Source organism: Numida meleagris, chromosome 10 (genome assembly GCF_002078875.1).
Source record: "Numida meleagris isolate 19003 breed g44 Domestic line chromosome 10, NumMel1.0, whole genome shotgun sequence".
Taxonomy (NCBI): domain Eukaryota; kingdom Metazoa; phylum Chordata; class Aves; order Galliformes; family Numididae; genus Numida; species Numida meleagris.
Window position 1 is genome coordinate 16,756,869 of NC_034418.1, and position 23,982 is coordinate 16,780,850.

A 23,982-nucleotide genomic window follows, 5' to 3' on the forward strand; every position below is an offset into this window, starting at 1 on the left:
TTCCAAGCAGAGAGCAACGCCCTTTTGTCTTTGGCATCTATTAGCATGGAAAATTAGAGTACCATCTTCCATTAATCATTTTTTTGCTGTGTTCTCTGATTTGAAATCAAGATACAGGAGTTCTACAAACATCATGAACTTTGGCTTGCCAAAGATCCCGCTGCAAACCTGTGTAGGGATGGCGTTATCGTGTTGTTAGACAAATTACCTCCTCAGCTGATTGGTATCTCAATTAAGCTTTAGATCATTGCAACAATGAGGCGCCGTGATTTCATCTCAAAGAAAAAAGTGCCAAGTTCTACAGAAGCAAAATTCATTCATGCTAACAAGGAGGCTTATGCATGGAGTTGCATGTTGGTGTACAATAACTTGCTAACCACTTTATTTAATCTCTTGGCATGATGATCCCTAGAATGCAGTGCTTGGCCATTCTTTGTAGACTGAAGGAAATTGTCCCATAGCCAGAAATTTTTGCTTTAGATTGCAGGAAAATCACGAGTGGAAAGCTGTAAATCGTGCACTTCACCATACCTTGAGCATTTATTTGATTAAGCAAAACTAGACCGGTGGTCCGTGGAAAACAGAGTGACCGTGGGTCAAAGACAGGAAATCAAGACAAGAATCAGGTGCTAGAGCTCATATATTTCAACTGATAAACTCTAAAACTGTGTGGATTTTGTGTCAAGAGTTGGCATTCAAAATTTATGGGTGAAAGTCCCAGCTGTTTACAGGACAAATACAAATCAGCTTCTAAATCCTTCCTCTTTGCTTATATGCCCTGACACATCCATCTGAATTAAGCTCTTACTATTTGCACTGAAATAGCCTATTCCATCTGAGATATGAAACAGTGACAGTGCATTGTACATCTGTCAGATAGACCTGCACACAGAGATAACTGCTGGAGAGTCACTTCTATCTCAGCCTTTTCCCTCCCTGGAGTCTGGTTGCCAGAGTAACGTTTTTTGGCTACCAGGGTCATCAATTCACTTCATTTCTTCCACTCCTCCCTAGACTGCAAAGGCCTGAGCGAGCCTGGGAAGGTGAAAAACATGCGTTTCCAGGTCCAGGTCAACCTGGAGGACTACATCAATGACCGCCAGTACGATTCCCGGGGCCGGTTCAGCGACATCCTCCTGCTGCTGCCCCCGCTGCAGAGCATCACCTGGCAGATGATCGAGCAGGTCCAGTTCGTCAAGCTCTTTGGTGTGGCAAGGATCGACAGCTTGCTGCAGGAGATGCTGCTGGGAGGTAGGAGCTCTGCTGGGAAAGGACCAAAGGGGTTTTATTATGAAGCCATTAAGGGGCTTCCTGCCTAGATTTTTGTGCTCTGGAGGACGTTGGTAAGGATAGCATGGTCCTGGGAGGAGGGAATTGAAGGGTCAGGTTGAACTGTAGCTTGAACACGGGACATTCTCACTCAAGTCCAATTCCCAGATTGCTCCCTTCCAGCCTATCTGACCCAGGGACAGTTTACAGGAGCGGGTACACCCTGTGCGCTTCGCACCAGAGAGGAACTTGACTATTATGCAGCCTACTAAGTAGATGCAAGCTGCAAGGAGACAACACATTTTAGCTAGTAATATACAAAAGTTATACGGGAAACACTGATAAGAGCAGTAATTCTGAAACACACACACAGATGAACAGTGCGGTTGGTTATTAGCTGAAACCCCAACCATTTGGGAACGAAAAGGCTGAAAGCACAGAGAGCAAGAGCAGGAAGGAAGCAAAGAGGAGCCAAGACATTAACCCCCACCCACAGAGTTCACCCATATTCCCTGGAAAAAAAGCTTTGCGCCAGATCATCTGGCTTCTCGGTAACGATGCAGAGAATAATGTCTTTCTTTTCCCAATGACACCGCAGGAACCACCATTGATGTCCAGTACCAGTCAGGACCTCCCAGTCTCAACCTGGACCCGCTGCCAGGACACGTCCTCCCAGGCAACATGAGCTCTGTGATTCACGCCGTCCCAGACCGTATGTGCTCGTTTTTACGCTATTAGTGTCGGCATAATTAGGGGACTGGGTGGGAGACAGGATTAAGAAAGCGTAGTTTGGTTTATTGACCTATCTAAGCATCACACTGAATCTGAGTTCACATCACCCCTTGCTGGCTTCCTTTACTATGAAGTCTGGAGACGTCTTCCAAAGAGAAGGCGCGGTTTTTCAATTAATACCACTAATTAATTAATACCTGATGGATTTTGAGATGCAACTGAACACAAGAGTTGGGGGAAAAAAAGAAAAAGAAAAAAAAGAAATGAAGAGCAGTGACAGCGTGTGTCTATGAACGTAGACAGTGCTGGGTAACACCACAAAGGCTCACACACAGTTTTTAGTGGCAAGAGGTTCCCTACATAAAGCATCTTGGTTGCTGTCAACCAGAGCAAAATATGACATGAACACGTGTCCACCTTCAACCACTCTGGACACTGCTGCCAGGCAATGGGTCTTTGCTAAGGCATTTATCCACTGTAACAGCAAATGGGCTGCACTATTCACAGCTACTGCTGCCATGTAATCATGTCTTACACAGTTTCCTTCCGCAAGCTATGATCATACACCTCTTACAGCCTATTTTGCTATTTCTCAGCCATGTAAATCTAAGCATCGTGTTTTCTAGCTTCCTCTTTTTTTTCGCAACCCAGGAAGGAAGGAAGGATGTGCCTGGACTTGGGATTGCTCCCCTATCCCCCCCCACCTCCCCAGCTTCTGGTCTTTGGTTCATAGGGTGGTCTGCTGATTTTATTTGGGCACTGCTTTGCCGAGCAGCATCCAAGTCCATTTTAATTCTGTTTCTTTTCTCTCCCACAGCATCTCCTGAACCATCCCTTCCATCTCCTTCTACAAGCACAGGCAGCGAAGACTATAAACTAGGCTCTAGCGCAGGGCCCAGCACCGTAGCACAGCTCTTACCTCAGACACTGATACCCAAGCAGGAGATTTTATAGGGAGAGGTGGAAGGAGAAGCTGGGAGCAATGTGGAAACCGCGCAGAAAGTGAACCAGGTCCTTTCTTTTTGCAGAGGCAAAGCACAGCAATCCCCTGCCTGCCACCGGACCTGGGGGTCACGCTCTTCCCTGTCAGTGAGTAAAGCAGCAGGCACCAAGCTGCAGCAGGAGCATCACCATGGGTCATCCCAACAGCTCATCCCACTGATCTCACCCTCATTTCACACGGACCAAGACTGTAAGCTCTTCAGAGCAGGCCTTGATTGCGTTTGTTATCACCTAGCTTCCTGTGATCACAGCCCTTCTGAAGCCTCTGGTTGCTATCATCATAAAAACAAACACCCTGTGCAGCTCCTGTAAATTGGCAACGAGTACAGCCTGCACTGAATTATCAGTATGGAAAGGTCTATCCCCATTCAAAATGTAATTGCACTCCTAATTCTCCCACTGCAAATTAAGCTTTAGAAAGAACATCTTCCTAACTCTTCCATCTTCATTACCCTCCCAGATGTGACTTGCTCCACACAGACCAGCTAACCTTTAATACCGGTCAGTTCTTATTTGTGAGCAGGAACGGCAAGGTCTCAACATTTTGATATTTTCCATACTCCACACTGTATTTGGAGTCCGTCGGTGAGGCATTTGCATCCTCTGCTTTATTGGAGTATATATACCTAAAACCACTCAGAGACAGCAGCAAGGAGCTCTGCATCTGACCATGGTCTGGCAAAACCCACAAGCAGTAAGCTCAAGAAACCAGCTCTAACCATGGTACGACTTAAAACAATCCCCACAGATGACTATACGACCTCAAACATGCCTAAAGTGCAGTCGCAGGTACAGTGTTTATTTGTATAAATTGAACATCACTAGAAAGCAGACTCCTGGATTTCCATAGAGCTGATGTTCCTTTCCATAAAGCCCAACGCCCTCCATCAGTCAGCTCTTGAGGCATTAAGGACAGACTTATATTGAATTGTAAGACACAAGGGGGAATTCTTTGTTCTGTCACAGCACATGAAACTGCCAGCCCACAAGCACGGACCCGTCCATCACAACGCTGAGATGATGGTGCCCAGCAAAGGCTTCGTGAGGCTCATGGCACTCGTGCTCGAGAAGCACTCTGAGATCCTTGGATGGAATACACTACACAAATGCAATCTTAATGCAAAAGGAAGAGCATCCGAACCTGCACCAAAAGGGTGTTCCTTTGTCCTGTTTGGGGAGCTATTTTAGAGTTACTGTTCCACCGTACAACAGATTTGAGAACCACTGAAGCCTGGGTTGAGTTTCACCCAGCATCTCAATGTTTTATTTTTCTAATATCTGTGATGAATTTGACCTGATATTACACACTGATCGCTTTGATTTGACACAGCTGTATCTGGAGAACAAGTTCCACTGCGAGCGTTTCTGCTGCATCTGTTCCTGTGTAACACTGCTTCCAGTTCCTCCATCATGTAAATTACACTGCTCTGCTCGAAATTAAATATACATTTATACCCATTAATGGTAAGAAAATAAATCTAGTGGAAATAAATTCCATATGGTTCACAGTTCTCAGAATAACAGCTTGCCTTTCTTGTTGAATTCATAACAATGTTTTCAAGATTCTCTGTTGGTTTCTCCAATGCAAATGCCTTAGGGATATACACCCACAACATAAGAAAAAAAGAATAATCTATGTCTGCAAAATACAGCTTTCTCTTGAGATCAATATAGCTAAAACAATCTAAGTTAGTACTTAATAGAAGAAAATAAAGTTGTCTCAGAACAAGCAGGTATCAGATTCAGGTTCTAGTGCATAGTTAGCCTGGTAAAGACTTCCCAGTAACAATAATTTGTCTCACACCAGGCCTGCATTTCAGGCCAGAACAGATTCACAGCAAAAATCTTTCTGGCACCTCTATGGCAAATGCCAGCCTAAATTAAAACCATGTTCTCGGAAGGAGCATCTTTAATTTGGACCAGTGTCAACCATTGCTTGATATACAAGTACATGTAAATTACAAACCAAAGGATGCAAGACCATTACCCTGACGTTACTGAACTCTGAAAAGATTTGAATATGCACATTTATGTGCAAAAGAAGTCATACATATGGAGCAAAAGTTAATCAACTTTAAGACTTCAATTACTTTATTTCTTTACATTAAAAAATTACAACGTAACAAGGGTTTGAAAAGCCAAGTAAACCTGATTTCACACACGCACACACTTGCTAAGTCACAGAGTTCATCCATTTGAAGTGATATTTTCTGATTTTCGTCAGGATATTTTATTAAACAATATACACATCGAGAGCCTCATGACAAAGCCAGACACATTTTTTTTTTTTTCCCAGCATTTAAGATGTGCAACTGAATATGCAAAGATTCTCGTGGAACTTCTGACTTCCCCCTCACCTGCATGACATGTAGCTTTGTTCAGTTGGCTGCAATTTCATTGGATGTGTCCACCCAGAAACCCTCCAGTCTTGCACACCATCTCCACCAAGCAAAGTGAACGTACTACACAGTATTGCACAGTTCTGTTTGCAGGGTCATGGGTAACACTCGGACCCTTCAGTAAGTTCACTCACTCAATGGTATAAAACCTGGTGAATCGAGATGCCACAAACTACTACAAAGAAATGGAGAAGCAGGTCACTGAAAAAAGGAAGTACAACTCCTGCAGTAAGTAAACTTACGTAAGATGCTTGAGCACACTGAACTGCTTGAGGTGGGACAGATCATCAGTGCAACTTGCAAAGCAAAAGCAAGAACAGGACAGTTTTAAGGCAAGTCCCAGATCAGGGAGCTATTTACTTTCTAGGCACGATTTCAAGCTATGCATCAAGGCTCCTGTTTTATCCTTTATATTGTCAATAATTTATAGAACAAGAAATAGTTTTAATTTTTCCAAGAATCCACTTGTAGTTAGATTTCATTACTGGCAATTTGCATTTCGCTGCTTGGAGACTTACAAACATTTCTGAGCACTACTGTTGTTTGTCAGGCCCACATAAAGCAGTTCTAGATCTATACTGCTCTCTTCTCTTTGCATGGAAGATGGTGAAACTCAAATTAATTCCTTTTATTGCAGATTTTCCTACTTTGAAGATGTGTTGTACTTGATGCCAATCTGCAGTATTTTTCATTTTAACAGTCACTGGCCCCAGCCATCCCTGCTCAGAGGACAAGATACAAACTTCAGAACGCTTCCAAGTTCCTCTAGAATCAATGCACAAGAATCAGAGATGCATATCTGAGGGCAGAATGCTGCCCTCAGCTGTTCAAAGTGTCATTTACTGAAGATTTAGAACTTACCTAAATGCCACATGAGATTAATACTGCCGAACACAAGACATGCTTCTGTGAGCCTGGGAAGACATTTGGCAGGGGTGTAATAGTGCCTCTGACATGTTATGCTGTCGTGTGCACAAGTCCCTTGAATCACTTGCATATGAGGAATATGTGTCTGAGGTGGGACACAAAAGTATAGCTCTGTTTGTTAGGACAAGCTGAAATATAAATCAAAACTGAACAAACCGTTATTCCCTGAAAACTGGATTTAGAAGGCTGGGTCTCATTTGAGATCACCTTTCACCAGAATGCTTCTCCTTATGATTGACAACTGCACTTAAGAATATAATTTTTTTTTTTTTTTTTTTTTTTATAAAAACACACTGGTAATTCCCCAAACTTTTATCAAATAAAAAGGGTTTAACAAAAAAAAAAAAGCATAATTAATCTCAAAAAATAAATTACAGTAGCATGACAACATTTGGCTTCTTTAGTGTGACCACGTGTTTCTTCTATGTTATCTTGCCGTTAAGACCATTACAGATCCAGTTTGTGTCTCTGAAAGTTAATGAGATGTCTGTGACGATAAACATATAAAACTCTGCTTGCTACAAGCAAATGTCTGATATCAGTTTCACCTGGTCACAGATTATATGTAGACAGCCTTTTCTGGCCCCAAATAAATATTATATAGTATTCTTGCAAGTTCCAGCATAACTAGTCTCAAACAGAAAATTCAGGTCCTCCTTTCTTCGATCTCAGTAGAATTTGTCTGATTCTAAATCCTGCGAAAGGATTGATCCATAGGAGTGAAGGCTGACCCCCAAAAACAGATTTCATTCCTTCCCATCGCAGTCTCCGCTCCCACGTTGGCTTTTCACTCTTCAGTCTTTCAATCTCCTGTATGCAAACAGATGTGCAGTGACACACTGCCCAAAGTCTACAAGGAATTACCAAAACTGATGTTTTCACATTCTTTTTTTTATAGATAGCGAGCTGACCGATGTCTTACTGTTATTTATTTAGCACAAAAGAAATAAGAAAAAGCTGATTCAGCCCTGCAGGTAGACAGAGGAAGACTTAGAACATACAACATATACAAGTCAGGCTGGCCTATTTCTACTTTTTCTCCCAGCCCTCCAAAACTGAAAGACAAAATGAGCAGAAAAGCTGATGCTAAAGCTAGAAGATCTGCACGCAATATACCTCCACTGAATGTTCTTTACTCGTTTAATGACATCAAGTAATAAGGCTTCCAAGAAGACGCTCATGCTGTAATTACTGAAGCTAGGCTTACTCTCCCAAACGCATTGTTTTCTTAATTTCCCACTAATGAAGGTCAGATATTTACTGATCTGTTTTTCATTTCCGTAACACACAAAGGCCTTTAATACAGGAGAACTCTTTTAAACAGCCCCAGATGAGAAAATTCTGAACAGCCATAATATTCAAATTCCTTATGTTTCCAGTCAATTATCTGGCCTAAAATATCCTCTCGATGCTCGAAACTGCAGATCTCAGGGCAAGGGAATCAGATGTCCAAACTATGATTATATTCTAACTAAATGTATCGAAGTAGAGAAGAAACGTGAAGAATTAAAACAAAATAGCTAGTGTAAGCATACAGCTGAGGAAAGCAGTCATTTCTCCTGACATCTCAGGAGTTTCTGATGGTTGAGAAGTCCAAACTGAAGTTGGAAGTTGTGCAATCTGTGTAATCGAAAACCTAACTATAAAATTTATGTCAGAAAAGGAAATGATGCAAGAACACCCGTTAGAAAGCATAAACTGAAGCGCTCTCTCAATTTTATGACTGAAATTAAAAAACTGTGATTTATTTAAGATTTCAGGCTTTGTACAAAATAAGAGTTTTCCCTCATGGAAATCAAACCATGTCTAATCACATCTTCCTAGAAGAATTGTTATAGTATACAAAAGCAGCAGTCTTTACCGTTTCATCATTGCATATTGAGTGGATTTGGGTGCCAAACATGACTGCAGTGAAAGTGAGAAACAGAAAACCCTCAAGGCACAAGAAGATCATCAGGATCACAGTTACAGGTGGGGAGAAGTCACTGCATTCTGTGAAAACAACATATTTAGTTATGAAAAAAATAGATCTACAGAGCTTGATCACAGTAAGATATCTCCTCTTCAACAAACAGCAATAAAAGCTGTTTGATACTTGAAACATCTCACAATTACACGAAACTTAAAGAGGTATGAGAACATTTTTAGGACCACGGAGAAAAAGACTTAAGTCCCATATTATATCACACATGGAATTGAAGTAAGTGGAAGTGAAGACTTTTCCTTAACTGCTAGATTATGACAGTGAAAGTGAAGAGTTTGCTTACCAGTCCACTGCCCTCGGACACAGGAGAAAAACTGAAACCCACACAGTATGAGCGCATGAGCTGAAATTAGGGCTATATACATCTGGAAATGAGAGAGAGTGCTTACTTTTGACTGCAGCCAGGTAGTAAACCAGACATAGTTTTCAGCCAGCCTTTACCGCTTCACAGCAAATATACTTTCCTATTCCCAATTTTAATTCAATGCAATGATGTAAAAACAAATTCTAATTAAGTTTGAATCTAAAAAACATGGGCAATGATGAAAGTTTATAAAGATTAGCTCCCTAACTCACACTACAATTTCAGTAATTATTACTACGTAAAACAACAAAATCGAGATGACTTAAAATAACAGCACATTACAAAACAGGTTAAAATGGATATGGGCAGAAATACCTTCCTACCTGCAGAATTACTTGGATAGATGGGAAAAAACCCAACAAAAATCCCAAGGTAATTTTGCACTTCAGCCATTACTCTCTACAAACACAACCAAAGCAGTTACATTGAAGGTAGCTTTGTACTGTAATCATGCTGCTGTTGATTTTCCCTTACCGTAAACAAAACAAAAAATCTCTGATTTTTCTCCCCCACGCAGTTATTCACCCAAGGGCAGTGGTGATCCATCTTCCGAATACATCGTTTGCAAATGCTAGAGGAAAGGAAACAAGACTTCAGTCGAGAAACCAGAAATAAATGTATCCGGTGGCCTAGAAGATGATGTGCTGAAATGAAATTTTCTTGACAAACTTAAAACAGTGATTTCACTGCCATTTGCTTTGCACTTCTTTTTTAAAAAAGAAACTGTTTGGTCACTTATGCCTCAGGTTTTGCCTGTTATAAACTGACCATGGTATCATTCACATCAGACAAACAGTATTAATACGCTGTAGAGAATCATTACAGTAACTTGTTTTAAACACTTGTGGCGCTGATTAATCACAGAATGGCCTGGGTTGAAAAGGATCATAATGATCATCGAGTTTCAACCCCTCTGCTGTGTGCAGCATTGCCAACCATCAGAACAGGCTGCCCAGAGCCACGTCCAGCCTGGCCTTGAATGCCTCCAGGGACAGGGAATCCACAACCTCCTTGGGCGACCTGTTCCAGCGTGTCACCACTCTCTGCATGAAAAACTTCCTCCTAAAAGCACAAGCTTTAGGCAAAGCCTCAGTCCTTTGTACATCCATGCAAGATAAAAACAAAAAAAACAAAAAAAACTAACCCTTTTAGAGAAGGGTTTGATGTTGTGGTGTTTTTGTTTTTTTTTTTTTTTAATTAAAAAAAGAAAATCTTTCTGTCAAGTCTACAGACAAACGAGTGGCAAATGTCGTTTGTGCAGAAGGAAGAAGATTTCACACCTTCAAGAAAGAAATTGCTACTCTTGAGGTTTCAATTGGCCATACAACTCTAAACATACGCTATCAAAATCTAAACCAAAGAACTGCTTACCACGCCACAATTCACTTCTTCAACATAAAACATAAAATTGAAACTACATGCAGCACATGTTCTTCGCCCACTTATTAATGAATACTTAAACATTTATGTTCTTTGCTAATACTGCAACAAATTACTTAGTTTCTGTTCTGAGTCACGATTATCCCCAGGAAGAAGTCAAATATTTCAGTAGTTCATTTTACATCTGGCCATACAGCACCAGAGGGCTCAATTCTTTTATATTCAGGCCCATGTGCAGACAAATGAGTTATATGGAGGAAACAGAACAGCTGCAAATGCGTTGAACTTCTTCCTTTTATCAATAGCTTAAGATAGGCACAGACTCAGAGTGTTCCACATTATGTTATGCATTTTCATTTCAGCAAATATAGAGCTCAATAAGCCTCACGAATTCAGGTGCTATTATTCAAAACGTGTGCTTATTGATGCATAATACCTATGAATGCTGCAGCAACAAGCCATGAAGCAAAGCTAGATCATTATTAGAGTGGAGAAAGTTGGAAAAAAAATAAATGCTCCCATGCATAAAGTAATTTTATCATTGCATATGGATGACTACAAAGTAGTTTAGGAAGAAGCAGAACACACTCCTGTGTCAGTTACAGGAAGGGATGCCAAATCTTACACAGCCCCTCTGAAGCTCCCTTTGCTCTGGGCTATCATGACCCACTCCTATGATCCCACTGCTTCTTGTTTCAGCCATGACAGCTCCTCCGATGAAAATCACTGTTCAAATAGTGCTGTTCACACACAAGAACAGCACCATAAGGAAGCACAGCTGAGAAGAAAACAGGTATGATTCATGAGAAGACCTTCAGAAGGCTCGCCAAAAGATTCTCCTTCCAGAGCGTGAGCCCCTAAGTTCAGCCTCTCCTTAATTCCTGAGCCGTGGGGGAAAGATGAGCTAATGCTAGTCACCATGACCATGCAAGTCTTCTCATGGAACACAGAAAATAAACTGCCGCTCTGAGGAGACTATTAAGGTGAAGTACTGAGTAAAATCACACCCTGATCCAAATCAAGTCAACCACTTCAAAGGATGGGAAGTGGGCAGGAATCACTTTTGCTCATTCAGTATTTCTCACAAGCCTACTCAGCTCTCCCAAGACATCAGATGTCTGGAACCCCGCCTTCATTTCTAATTAAACACCGTGATTCTACCACTGCTTCCAACCATCAAATTGGCGGTGATGCTGAAAACAGTGGCACAGCTTTCCTCCCACCCCAGCCATTTGTGTGCTGCTCCTTCCCCGGTCCCAGCTCTGACATTCATGCAGCAGCAAGAGTTCAGAAAGAAATGACTCCACCCGCTGCAATCTGGGTCATTTCACTGTACAGCTGCATGAACCCTGACACCTACACAACAAGAAGGAGCAGCATGGCAATAAGAAGAAGCAGCTGCAGACAAAGGAAGGTCTTCTCCAGCCTGCTGCTGCTGAATGCACTCAGGCAACCGCAGGTGCAATTACAGTTTTGAATGCCAAGGATAACATCCAGAAAGACACAGCTAGTGGCTTAACAGAAATTGGCCTGGCTAACAGGAATTGTCAGAAAAACTGAAGCAAGCATCCCAGTGACTTGATTCCGAGCAACAGTTCCCCACACAGAAACACAGGCACTCGGAATAGGGTGGAAATGATGACAGCTGTGCTTCTGCAGTAACGACACAGCATTCACTTAGCATAACCTCCTCCTTATGCAGGAAGTGTTAACTGCTCAGTAAAATCTTGGTTTCAAGTGTCTGGTGGAGGCTAGACATCCGAGTTGTAAATAAAGGTTTCTTGTTTGTTTTCCCTCACTAATGGTATTATGAAATTATTTTTCTTCCTCAGAATGATTTCTGCAGTGTTGCACAACAACTTTCATAACTACACCATAAGAGTCTCTTCTGTTAATAATTTACTACTCAAAATCTGCACTGTGGCTTTGAGTGCAACTATTTCCCAATAGAAACCGACTTCAATTCCCATTTTCAAGTCTCTTTTATCAGCAAATTGCCACTTTGACTACTTGGGACTAGACCATCTTTTTAATACACTCAGAATGGGTTTGTAAGCCAGTGAAGAGCTGGCAGTATAATCAAACTAACTTTTTTTTCCTATTTTGTACACTTCTGCAGTGCTAAATCTATGGCAAAGAAGCAGATTTGAGTAGGTGTTTTCCAGCCCATTTACCTGTCCATGCAACACATATTCAACATGCAGGAAACTGCAGAAAAGAAATCCTTTGTTTTTTAACAAAAAGTTAACAAACTACTAGTAGCATGGTATGGGTAACACAAAGAAAGTTACACCAGATATCCAACTGCTGAGAAAAACATGACAGCAGGCTCACAAAGGACAGCACATACACTTTCAGGTTCTACCTTTCCCTTTCAGAATGCAGAACATCTCACAGACTATCTTACCAAAGCACAGAAAAGTAAAAAAAAAAATTCACAAGGTCACAGAATCATAGAATGATTTGGGTTGGAAGGGACTCTAAAGATCATCTAGTTTCAACCCCTGCCATGGGCTGTGACAACTTCTACTAGGCCAGGTTGCCCACCTGAATACTAATTTTTCAATCAGCATCGCCTTATCTGGGATCATAGGCTACTGGAACATTGCTGTGCCTGGAGGAGGAGGCCCATATATAATCTAGCAACTCTATAGTTTCATCTGAAGCCCCCACAGTTGTTAGATTCAGATCTACCATTCAAGCAGTGCCTGTGCAGAGTCACACAGCTGCATGGGCTCCCGCCTCTTCAATTCTCCAGCTTTTGTTCATTTGCAGAGTTCAGTATAAAATGTCTTCATTTTCCAATTTAGTAAATCCTACAGGGATTGAAGATGTGGGAAACACTTTACAAAGACACCTGTAAAGACTGTAGGAGCCAGCCTAAATCTGCCATGAGCAAATTAACAAGATCCAGCCTACACTCAGCAGAGCCCCCGGGTATCCCTTTGCTAAACCAATGGTAATCCCAATGCTAAACCATCTGAACAGATGGCACAAAGCTGCTCTGCCTCCCCATAGAATAACAGTTTATATTCTAGCACAAGAAAGCAGCTGCACTGCTTCCACCCCCAAGCCTGCCCAGCTAACAGCACAGCTGTGTTCATGTAATGCTCTGCTGGAGCTAATACTGCCAGCCAGAATCAAACTCATTGCACATGAAGCCAGGCCTGGTGTCTGCATCCGTGCCACAGCTAACCTGAAGCAGAGAAATCAACTGAAAGAAAATGCTATACATGGCTATTTATATATGACACTTTTCCCCTCACATTCCAGATATAAAAACCCACTCACATCTGAGATAAGAGCAAGATCTCAGTGCCAAAGCAGAGTATTTATAATGGAAAGAGCTTTTCAGCCATAACTTTCACACAGACATGTGACATACGCTGGGACATTTAATTTAGAAACCACACATTTACAGAACACGTGAAGTGTCCTGACAAGACTTCTGTTCTTTTGATGGCTACTAGCTCAGAAACTTAAACTTAATATGCCACACAACTCAGTACACATCACTCTTCACATCCAGACAGAGGCACCAGAACATTTACATATTTATGTGAGCCCTGATTATGCAGGCATATCTATTTTCAACTCACACAACAAATATTACAGATGCACATTCATACTGCCTGAAAACTCAAGATACTGAGAATTGATCAAAAACATGAATATTTACTATCCCATGCATAGCCCACTACGTTCAAATTACCATCACTTTGATTGTAATTAAAATGAATCTTCAACAAACAGAAATACATTTAACTGATTATTCATCAAACTTTGAGAAAATAAGGAACCAATTCGCATATTTTTTTCAAATGAAGCACTACAAAATCCATCTGCATTTCCTTGATTTAAGATTGTAGGTGTCAATTATTTCATCGGTTTCTATCTGAAAAATTCCTGGAGATTCTTTCCTTTGCCCTGCACAACTAAAGTGGCACAATAATTAGAATGATGCACAGGAAAATATTGTTCACAGATCAAAAAAAAAAGTAAGAAACCACAGATTTTAAAGATTACAGCATCTCTTGCTTCCTTCCCCTCATCCACATTCATGCTACAGTATAAGCCATTCTGCAACGTATAAATCTCTAAAAACTTTATTGAATATCAAAAGAAATCAGTGGGGAAAAATTGATGTATAAATCAGGAAGATTATTCCAAGATTCAACACGTTTAAGTGCTTTAAAAAAGAACAAACCATGGCATACCTGCAATGGTGTGCACGTTCAGGTTTGATACTACAGCACTTTGGACATTTGTAGATCACTTCTCCTGGTTTTAGTTGCAAATTATCCATGTACTCTTTAGTGGCATTTCCTTTGGGTACAGCCCCCTGAAATCATTTCAATTAAAAGAGAAAAAGCTGCTTAAATGGTATGAAAGTGTTTAATAATACATTTTATAGACTCCACACCAGTAACCTCAGGATAATTGGTGAAATAAGTTGATTTACTTGAAGTTCATCTGCCATAAGCCAGAATCACTTCCAAATGAATGCTTGTCCTCAAGTTCAATTTCATTTCAGCAAGACACAGCTATGGCCAAGTAGTAGCATACTTCTGCCAGCATCTGCTGTTGCTTAAATAGAATGATGAGGAAGACACAGCATTACATGCAGATATAGGCACTACAGGTACAATATTGGTTTACAAGTTACTCCAAGTTCAGCACTACTAAGAGAGAGGCTTCCACATACATGTGACATTCTATTATTAGGCCAAGCCATCCACAAAAGTAAACTCAGCAACAACTACTTGAAAGATATTATTTCAATGCTCTGATTCCAAGCTTTTGCTGTCTGTCCCATGTACACAAAGTTTTTTTAGAATTACATCTTCTTTTTTTCCCTCTGCACTTAAGCACTTAGGTTGCACACTGCCAGTATAACCACCATCAGCTTTTCCATTTTGCACCCAGCATTTCCTTCTGCCTTTTGCTACTGTGAAAGATCTTCATGGCAGACAGCTGAAAGAACCAATTCAGAAGGAAAATAAACCACCCGGAAAAGAAATCATGTTTTAATTGATTAGTTTTCCAAATTGTTCACCAAAAAGCTGCACTAGCAGCTGTTCTCACACAAAGGACAACGACGAACAGTCAGGAATTGGCAGGATTGCTGCTTCCAGTAACAACACTGGAGGCCATAGGCAACAATCTTGCATTTACACTGCTTGAGAGACAGTTCAAGTCCTGCCCCAGATACATTCTGCACCACAACAAAGCTCTTAAGCTGAATGGGGCTTTAAACTCGAACCAACTGGTCTTTGAAGGGGCACAAACTGGAAGAGAGCTTCTTAAAGACCATCCTGTAGTGCTGAAGTGCTTTTTTTGCAATACACTCTATATATTGCAATGTATTTTGCAATACAGTATATTGTAACTTAAATGTGAATGTGTAAATAATATAGTACTTCACTGTAGAAACAGAATTATCTCAAAGACAGAGCTAACTCCTGAATACACAAGTTTATCCTGCTCCAAGTATATCTATGCTTAGAAAACATCTCACAAATTCACCTATTCACCTGCCCCTAAGCACAGCATCTTCAGACCATGCCCTCAGCATTCTGATGATAAAAACCACTTATATTATATATTTCCTACCCTCCAACTGTTGCTAATTCCTTTCAATTTTATCCATAAAGAACGACACAGGTCTAAAAAGAGACACAGTTTTACCAGTGCATTTTCTGAAGTAACCTACCCTTAAACTTCCTTAGCTGTCAGTCTGTAGAAGTCATAACATTTTCACCAACTATTATATACGCTTTTTCAAAATCCTAGAGAAAATAGTGCTTCCCCTCTCATCCCTCTTCCAACAGATTTATTTCCTGGAAGTGATACGTTTTAGTACAAACTAATTTAACCTCTTGAATTCCTAAATTCAAAGTCCTGAAATGGAATGCTTTTAAGACCTCTCACATCTATCGTCACAACAGCATGAAAATAAATCTATGGAAAGAAATTAGGATAAAAAAAAAGACTAGATTTATCAGCTTCTTCACAATGGGTTAATATTTAACAAATGAACTGTACTTCTCATGAGCCTGCCTCTGCCTTGTAATTTGTTTTATATTGTCTGCTCCTCAAGTCAAAGCTTATTTGTGGTTTCATTCACATAAAAACAGGTGAAGTGTAGATACAGTCCCTCCAACTTGAGTAGCTTGTGTCTAACACTATTTTCCCTAATAGGAGGGAACAAATACCGTATTTCCAAATTCCCCTGCTGCTGACAAGCAATATGAAAGAATACTCCAACACCAAGGAGTGATTGCATACTTACTGGATCGGTTAGCATGGTTCTCAGATGTGATGACAAAGCTAGCACTGCCAAGCAGTTAAAGAGAACACCGTTGATCACAGAGTACCAAAAGTCTTTGGAAGGCAGCAGCATGACAAAAGTCACTACGAAGTCTGCATAGACAACCAGAAGCCATGTCATTATAGCACAGACCATACCACAGCCATCTCGGATGAACCAAACCCTCTCTGCCATGTCGGCCTCCGAGGAAGAGGAATCATAGCTGTCATTTTCAGCAAGAAGTGGGTGGTGCTCAACATCACGGAACCTGTGCCCCGATGACTGCATGGTTCTCTGGACTTGCCCTGCAGGAAGCAAAGATACCATTATTACACCTGAGGAAACCAGAAATATGGGTGTTCTCCTTTTCCATTTTTGTTAAATTAAAACATACTCAGCTTCAAAATAATTAACGGGATTGTATGATCAAAATTTAACAGTTCTACGACTGCATAAGGAATAAATATTTCTGTAAGACACTAATTTAGGAAGTTTCAGCAACAATTTTGTAAGCAATTTATTTTGCGTTCTAATTCCATAACTTCATTTTCATCACAATTTGATGCTTGATAAAGAGATTTTAGAACAATTTTAATTTCACCTTGCTATGCCTGTAAACTACTCTTCTCTTGTTAAAAATGTAACCTGTTTTCTTTTAGCCCTAATTATTCCAAATGGCAAACTCTTCATCAAATTACAGCTTATATCTCTCAGAAAATACCAAACTATGACATTAGCCTGTTGTACTGCTTCATAAATCCAGAGAAAAGTAGAATAGAAATACCAGTGCTCCAGAGCACTGCTAACAAAAAACCAAAGCAAGTCTGAAAGCAGCTAAATTTGTTGACAAAAGTGCAATTGAATTTAAAATTTAAAAAACTCACACACACACACACAAAAAAAAAACCCACAAAAGCATAACCACACAATGAAACTGTTTCAAAATAAAAAAAGATTGCATATATGTGAAAGACATCTCAGATCAGACCAGACCTAAGGGAAACAAACGGCAGTGGTTAAATTAGCACAGCAACGGATTGCATGACCCGGATTTTCAAAGAACACATTCATTAATTTAATTTCATCAAAATGCTTTTAAGGCTTTGTTGTTGTTCCAATGTGAAACAAAAACAAGATTCAAAACTGTATCCGTCTTCGTGAAAAGAGTTATTTTTCAAACATCTCTAGCCAGCAAAGACACACAATGGCAGCACTGATGCACTATCAACAAACTGGAAGCAAATTAAAGCTTAAAGATTAAGACTGGACTACTACTTTGAAGTATACTGTGTTCCAAAAATTATATTGATTCATGCCATTAAAGGCCATATCAAAGAGAACTGTGAAAGCATTACATTAATTGGTGGCAGCAATGAAGAAGTCTCGGGTTTTCCTCATAATAATGGAAGTCTATATGGGACTTCAGGTTATGTCCCAAGACTCTGAATATAGACTGAAATGGTCAAGCAACCAGCACCAAGCAAACAGCCTCACATTTGAGACAGCTTTCAGATGAAGCTCTGTGTTTTTAGAACCTTCAAAAACCTCTCAGTCCTATCGACCAGGAATCAAGAATGATAAACACATCCTGCTTAACAAATCCTTCTGGCCCTTTAACTTTAATGGGTAGAACTAGGCAGGAATCATCTTGAGGACTAGAAACGAAAGCAAGAATATGCAGATTACAGTGCAGAGATTCCAAAGTAACATTTTAAATAGCTGCTCTTCCAAGATCCCTTGCTGCATAGATGTTTCCAACTATTGGAAAAGAATCAATGAAGCAAAAAATCAAGCTTCCAGTTCTGAAGCTTCAAATAGAACACAAATTTGGAATTTCATCCAGATAGGGTGCAGCATCTCAGCAGAAGAAACGTGCAATTATTTTTCAATCAAGGCCAGTTTTCAGCTGCTCAGACCAACAAGTTATCATAAATCAGGACATCAAGATTCTGAAAAGAAATAAATCAGTATCTGCATACCCCCTTACAAATGTGAATTTAGATTAATTCTGCAAACAGCTACTCCAGTGTGCAAATGAAATGGCATAAAACTGCTGCATTCACTTCGTTTAATTGTATAAAAGACAGACAAGACATTTTTTAACACAACGGGAAACATTAAAATGAAGAACTCACACACCTCACAACTGTTTTGTACGTTATTCTGACATCATGTCCTTCCTTTGGGCTACACTGGGATATTCACATAGTCATATCTGATGAAATCTGAAAAGACATCATCAAAAAACTGATTAGTAAAGCACTCTCGCTTTGTCAGGAAAATGTTAAGTAGAAATAATGTGCTATGATAGGAGTACACTACATGTAATTACAGCAAGCAAGCTTCTGACCAGAGGGGAAAACAGTGCCCAGAAGTTTGCATTTCCTGTTTGCTGCTCCTCTATGAATAGGAGATAAAGTATGCAAAAAAAAACAAGCAAAAAAACAACTTTACTTGATTGACTTCATTGCTTATAGCAAGGTTTTTGGTAGCAAGTATGCCTACCACTATTTTTGTAATTCTAACATAAGCTAGGAACAAATGTTTTAAAACTAATTATTACTCCAGATAGGGACAATTTAAAATATAGAAGCTACTCTTTCCAGAATCTGTATATAAAAGAAAATGCTCCACAATTAGGCCAATGCAAACATGCACTTAGAAAGTTCTCCATGCTGAAATTTCAAATATAGTCAAATAATTATTATACGACTTATGATGTACAAGTCAGTATAAGAACTGAAATGCCAGCACGAGCTGCTCTAACCACATCTTATTTCACAATACAAGTGTTTCACAAACTTTAATCGTGCTCCTTCCTTTTCACTAGAATATAACACTCATAGCTGTCTTATTTAAACAAACTTGTATCACCCACAGAAGCCTAAATGGTAATGAATATTCTTCTTAATGCAGGCGTAACTGAGCAAAGCTATTAAATCCTTTCTGTTTTGCTTTATGAATAACCTTTTATACTCTTGTTAAAGAAGTTTTCACAATGTTGTGAGAACTACAATCATTAAGTTGTCACTGACGTCGCGTTCTGAGGAAGTGAAACTCACAAAGCAAAGAAAGGTTGAGTACATCACATTAATTTGCAGCATCACCCACCCGTTCTCTGAGTTGAAGATGACAAGCAATAGAAGAAGACATGTTAAGCCTCTGCTGGAAAAATATTGAAGTGAGAGGAATCATTTGAAATTATTAACAGAGAACTCAGTGACAAGACAGGGACATGATTCACTTGGTCAGTTCCCTAATCCTCACTGCAGCTGTATGTGATATGTCAGTGTTTCTTGCAGCATCTCCTGTTCTTGCTTTACATGGAAGTGCCAGCACAGTTCAGCTTTTGCACGAATAACAGATACAGTCATTCTGATGCGACTCCTCCCTCCCTGGCCATTTTCACTACTCCTCTCTAGCTGCCTACCCCATTACCCCCTGCCTTGGTCCCCTTCAAGGGGAGAAGGATCAACATTTGAAAAGCACTGACACTTTATCAAGAGCTACGCATCCCCACCAAGACGCTCACAGCTTTCCTGTAGGTGGCTGATTTATTCACTGCAGCATTTGTCCCCATCAAAATTTACGCTGTGTCTTTGTTAAATAGTTGAAGTACAAACATCCAGGGCAAAGCGTAATGCTTTAAACCTAATATTTTCAACCAATGGTTTTCAATTTGACCTTTTTAAAGTCTTTATCTGGCATTGGAAGATAACACTGAATCATTCAACATTTCATGCAAAACATAATCTCTTTACACAGGTGATTATATTAAATCTAATCTAAGGCTGTTCCACTGTTAGGAGTTATTTGAAATTCTCAGGTTAAGTATGACTTATCTGGCCTACATCTCATTGTTAACAAAATGCATGCACAAACAGCAGGCACTTCACTGGAATAACAAGGGTATTAAGAAGTGACAAGGAGGCTGCTTAGAAAGCATGTGGAAACATGAAGAAAAATTGAAGTTACATTAAAAACTCAAAATCAGTGGAAAGATGGTCTTGTAAAATGGCCATGCCTGAAACGCTTGCAGTGTTCCTGTGGGGCTAAAGGAGAGCCACTGCATCAGCAAATCTCCCTTCTGTAGGTTTACTGGAATAAGGTTACCATGGGCTTCAGAAAGATGAATGATATTGTACTACAATTGCACTGTGAAGTCCCTCAGCTGTGAAAGAAATAAGAAAAAAGGGCACTTTAAAGTTAAGTCCTGTCCTTTCCCACTGTTACTTTTTTGAAGAAGAAAATTCTTTATTGTTCTAGAAAAAAAAAACAACCAACGGTTTTCCACAGATATACAGAAAAGAATTGATATACACGTCTAAAATCCATCAGCTGTTGAAACCCAAATGTTTTGGGGTCACTTTCTAGTTATGCAACGGACAGTTCTTTAGATTCCTCCTATTTCAGTTACAATGCAGTAAAGAAAATGCTTTTCCTTCAGCTTTGCTGACTAAGTACCAGCAAGTCAGAAGTTGTAGGGATGCTATCAGGTATCACACACTTCCATAAGCAGGGCTTACATAAGATTGATTCAAATCCCTCATAGAAAACACAGCATTGGTGGCAAATCAAAATAACAAAATGGTAGTCTCATTAATATGAGACAGTTTAAACATTAGCTTCAAAAACTGCAAAATTTAAAAGCAAACCAGATGGGCAAACCTACTACTGTGTCCATTATCATGGGCAATCCGGACTATTTGTTGCTGATAGAGGGATAACCACCAGATAACACCTAGACATAACCTTGCCTCACCTAGGTAACTTACTTTTCTCTGCAGATGCATGCAACCAAACTGAAAAGCCATTTAATAAGTAAACCGTGGCTTGTTTCAACTTCTCTCAGTGATTGAACTAGCAAACAACCTCACAACAAAGAAAACTGCTCCAGCGACTCCATCAACCAGTAACTGTATGGAAAACACTCTCAGCCCATGCACCAGTCCAGCTCTGTAGCAGGAAACTCTGAATCAGTCCAACATCCATCAACTATAACCCCAATTCTGCCTTATACCCTCAGAGAGGAAGCTCACCATCCCTCTAAAAACCCTCTTTAACATATTTTATACCATATTTGTCTCATGAATTTCTTGTTTACGCTTTGTTGCCCTTCTTTGTACTAAACAATATCTCCTCCACTACAGGCACACGCTGGCAATTTACAGTGGAAACACATAACAAATGTGACGCTGTTTGCATGCACAGCAGGCAGTGAATTCAAGAGATGATCTTCATTAAGTATGTATTTAACAGGGAAGTTTAAAGCCACTGCAATGATTCTCCTTATGCCAATCTTATATAGCAAGTAGAAAGACACAAAACAGTGGAAGTGTTCGTTTCCAGCTCTGAAAAGGGGATGTGCTTCTCAGAAAAGAAGGGGAACACAGAAGCAATAAAGCACATGTATGGATGCTTTACTAGGAAGCCTGTCATCAAATGACTCGTCTCTTTACAAACATCCCCAAAACCCAGAAGTGTGAATTCTGGACAACAGAAGTTATGCAAAACAAAAGAAAAACTCTGGAAGCCTTCAGAACTTGTATCTATATGATGAATTAAAGACCTTTGCTCATCAGCAATAAACCTGATAAGAGCTGCACTACCAAGTCATTTTTCCATATGCGCCAAAACCCTGAGTAACACCTGAGATGCTCAGCAAGGTATCTTTTTTGTTAACAGCTTTTTTTCCTCTATAGATGTGGAAGACAAAGAGAATGTATTTCACAAGACTTAAGCACTCAGCAAAGATCGACAGTAACCAATTTACCACGAGCTCACTAGCCTACAAGAGCAAGGACAAAACACTTTTGGATTCAAGAACAACCTTTACCCAAGGACGGACACAAGCACAATTTACGTGAGTAACAGCCAGCCTTTATAGCTTACCTATTTTGGAACAGGGCCACAAACTCCAATTGAGATTAGACTCTAGAAAGCTTAAACAACTATCAGCGTCGTTGCCTGGAAGCTGGAAGCTTTACTCTTTTGTCAATGACAAATGGATGTCACATTCTACTTGAGAGAACGATTTTTTATCGCAACCTTTACATTTATTACATTATGCAATATCCTTACATTCATTTGAAGACAGCTTGCATATCGCCATCACTGACTGCACTGCAATCTCAGGCTACAGTTTTTTGCCAGTTATTATATCCATATCCACATGCGATTTTTCCTTCAAGGTTCCAAGAAGTAATGTCATAGGTCAAAGCTGGAATATTTCCACTGGCAATTTTCAGTATTGCTTAAGAGAGAGTTAAAGCCTTTGCTCTCATATCAGTTAAAAAAAAAAAAAAAACCTGTCCTCACCATTCCTTAGTCTTTCAACCACTGCAGTATGCAAACCATCTGCATCCCTTGGAGTTCTACGCCTTCATCAAAGGCATAAGCAGGAAATTCATGAAGAAAATACAGTACAGAATGTATGAATTCAGAGTAAAAGCACGAGACTTTTAAAGAGAGGTAAAAATCGCTATCAGTTTTTTTTTTTTTTTTTTGTCACGTACTGAACTCTAACCTAAAACCTCTACGTTTTCATTCTATCCCCTAACGAATCAGCACAGCTCCACTTCATCGGTACACTTTCCAAGCCAGAGAGCATCAGCTTCAAAAGATCTAATTTAAGGCTGTTAATGTGAACAGCCACAGCGACTTGAACCTAATTACGTCTTCGGCGAAGCTTACTATAACTCAGCATCAGATCCCCGTCCAGACGCTGTTAGGGCTCTCCCAGGGCTCTGACCCCCACTAACCTTCCCGCCTCGTCCTTCGCCCGGGCCCGACGGAACCGCCGTTCTGCGCCCAAAGACGAACCGGCTCCCCGAGGAGATGGCTGCGGGGGAGAGCAGAGGGGATGCATTTACCTCAGGGCGGCGGCCCCGCTGCCCTCAGAGCCGTGACTGGCGCCGTGCCGGCGGCGCGCTGGGCCGAGCCGGGGCCGAGCCCCCGCCGCTGGGCCACCGCGGGCGCCACCGTGCCCCTCCGCCGTACGCTCCGCGGAGCCGACGACTCCCGGAAGTGGGCAGGGTAGCGCCGCAGGAGGCGGAAGTCGGGTGCGCCTCACTGCGCAGGCGCAGCGGCAGGCAGGTCTCGCCGCTGGAACCAGTGCGCATGCGCTCACGCCCGGGGGGTGGTGGTGTGCGCAGTTCGCATGCGCACGGCGCACGGCGGGACGTCCTTGGCGCCTGCTGTGGGCTGGGTGGGTAGTGCGCATGCGTGAGGTGACGGGATGCCCGATGGAGCGGCGGGCTGCCTGAGGGAGAAGAAGGACCAGGCTTCGTCCAGCTGTTGAAGCGAGACATTTTCCTTCCAGATGTCTAAAAAAAAAAATCGTTGTTTGCGTCTAAAATTGTACTCGCAATCTTCTGAAACGATCTCTCTGCGGTAACAAAGGTTACAGAGTGAAGATGCACAAGGCTCCTCAGGCAGCTCGGGCCTGTGGGAGAAGCCTGAGCTGCTGTGCTCCTGTGGCCTTAAGACAGCTGTGCACAGCCCTGCCACAGCCTGCCAGGCTGCCAGTGCCTCCCCAGCCCCAGGCAGTGTGGGCCAGGATTGTTTGTCAGCACATCCTCTGCCCCTTTGAAATCTGTCCCCATGAGAACTGACT

General features: G+C 40.9%; 2 protein-coding genes across 6 annotated transcripts in view; one reads left to right on the forward strand and one right to left on the reverse strand.

Moving 5' to 3' along the window:
• Positions 1–4,511, forward strand: part of LOC110404333 (hepatocyte nuclear factor 4-beta-like) — a 42,355-nt gene extending 37,844 nt beyond the window's left edge. For 3 of the 4 annotated variants that reach the window (XM_021408491.1, XM_021408492.1, XM_021408493.1), the window contains 3 exons: positions 1,015–1,251; positions 1,868–1,981; positions 2,819–4,511. In XM_021408491.1, the coding sequence (XP_021264166.1) occupies positions 1,015–1,251; positions 1,868–1,981; positions 2,819–2,955 (488 nt within the window). In that variant the 3' untranslated portion in view covers positions 2,956–4,511. The remainder of the gene's footprint in view (positions 1–1,014; positions 1,252–1,867; positions 1,982–2,818) is intronic. The other variant, XM_021408494.1, reaches the window with a different exon arrangement.
• Positions 5,068–23,395, reverse strand: ZDHHC7 (zinc finger DHHC-type containing 7). 2 transcript variants are annotated; one of them, XM_021408496.1, is made up of 8 exons: positions 23,240–23,395; positions 18,507–18,592; positions 16,350–16,672; positions 14,275–14,399; positions 9,152–9,248; positions 8,597–8,678; positions 8,191–8,321; positions 5,068–7,139 (listed from the first exon to the last, which is right to left on the reverse strand). In XM_021408496.1, exons 3-8 carry the CDS (start codon positions 16,653–16,655, stop codon positions 6,963–6,965), a joined length of 918 nt encoding a protein of 305 aa, XP_021264171.1. In that variant the 5' UTR covers positions 16,656–16,672; positions 18,507–18,592; positions 23,240–23,395; the 3' UTR covers positions 5,068–6,962. The 2 variants fall into 2 exon arrangements, with proteins under 2 accessions (XP_021264171.1, XP_021264170.1); XM_021408495.1 differs by having other exon boundaries at positions 23,129–23,394.

Bases quoted from the DNA above. Each gene is read 5' to 3' on its own strand.
- ZDHHC7 (XM_021408496.1), bottom strand. From the start codon at position 16,655: ATGCAGTCATCGGGGCACAGGTTCCGTGATGTTGAGCACCACCCACTT. The intron at 9,249-14,274 runs GTATGCCATGGT...CCTTTCCTCTAG, and splicing joins GAACGTGCACACCATTGCAG to CATTTGCAAACGATGTATTC. The intron at 8,322-8,596 runs GTAAGCAAACTC...TTGTTTTCACAG, and splicing joins TGTCCGAGGGCAGTGGACTG to AATGCAGTGACTTCTCCCCA.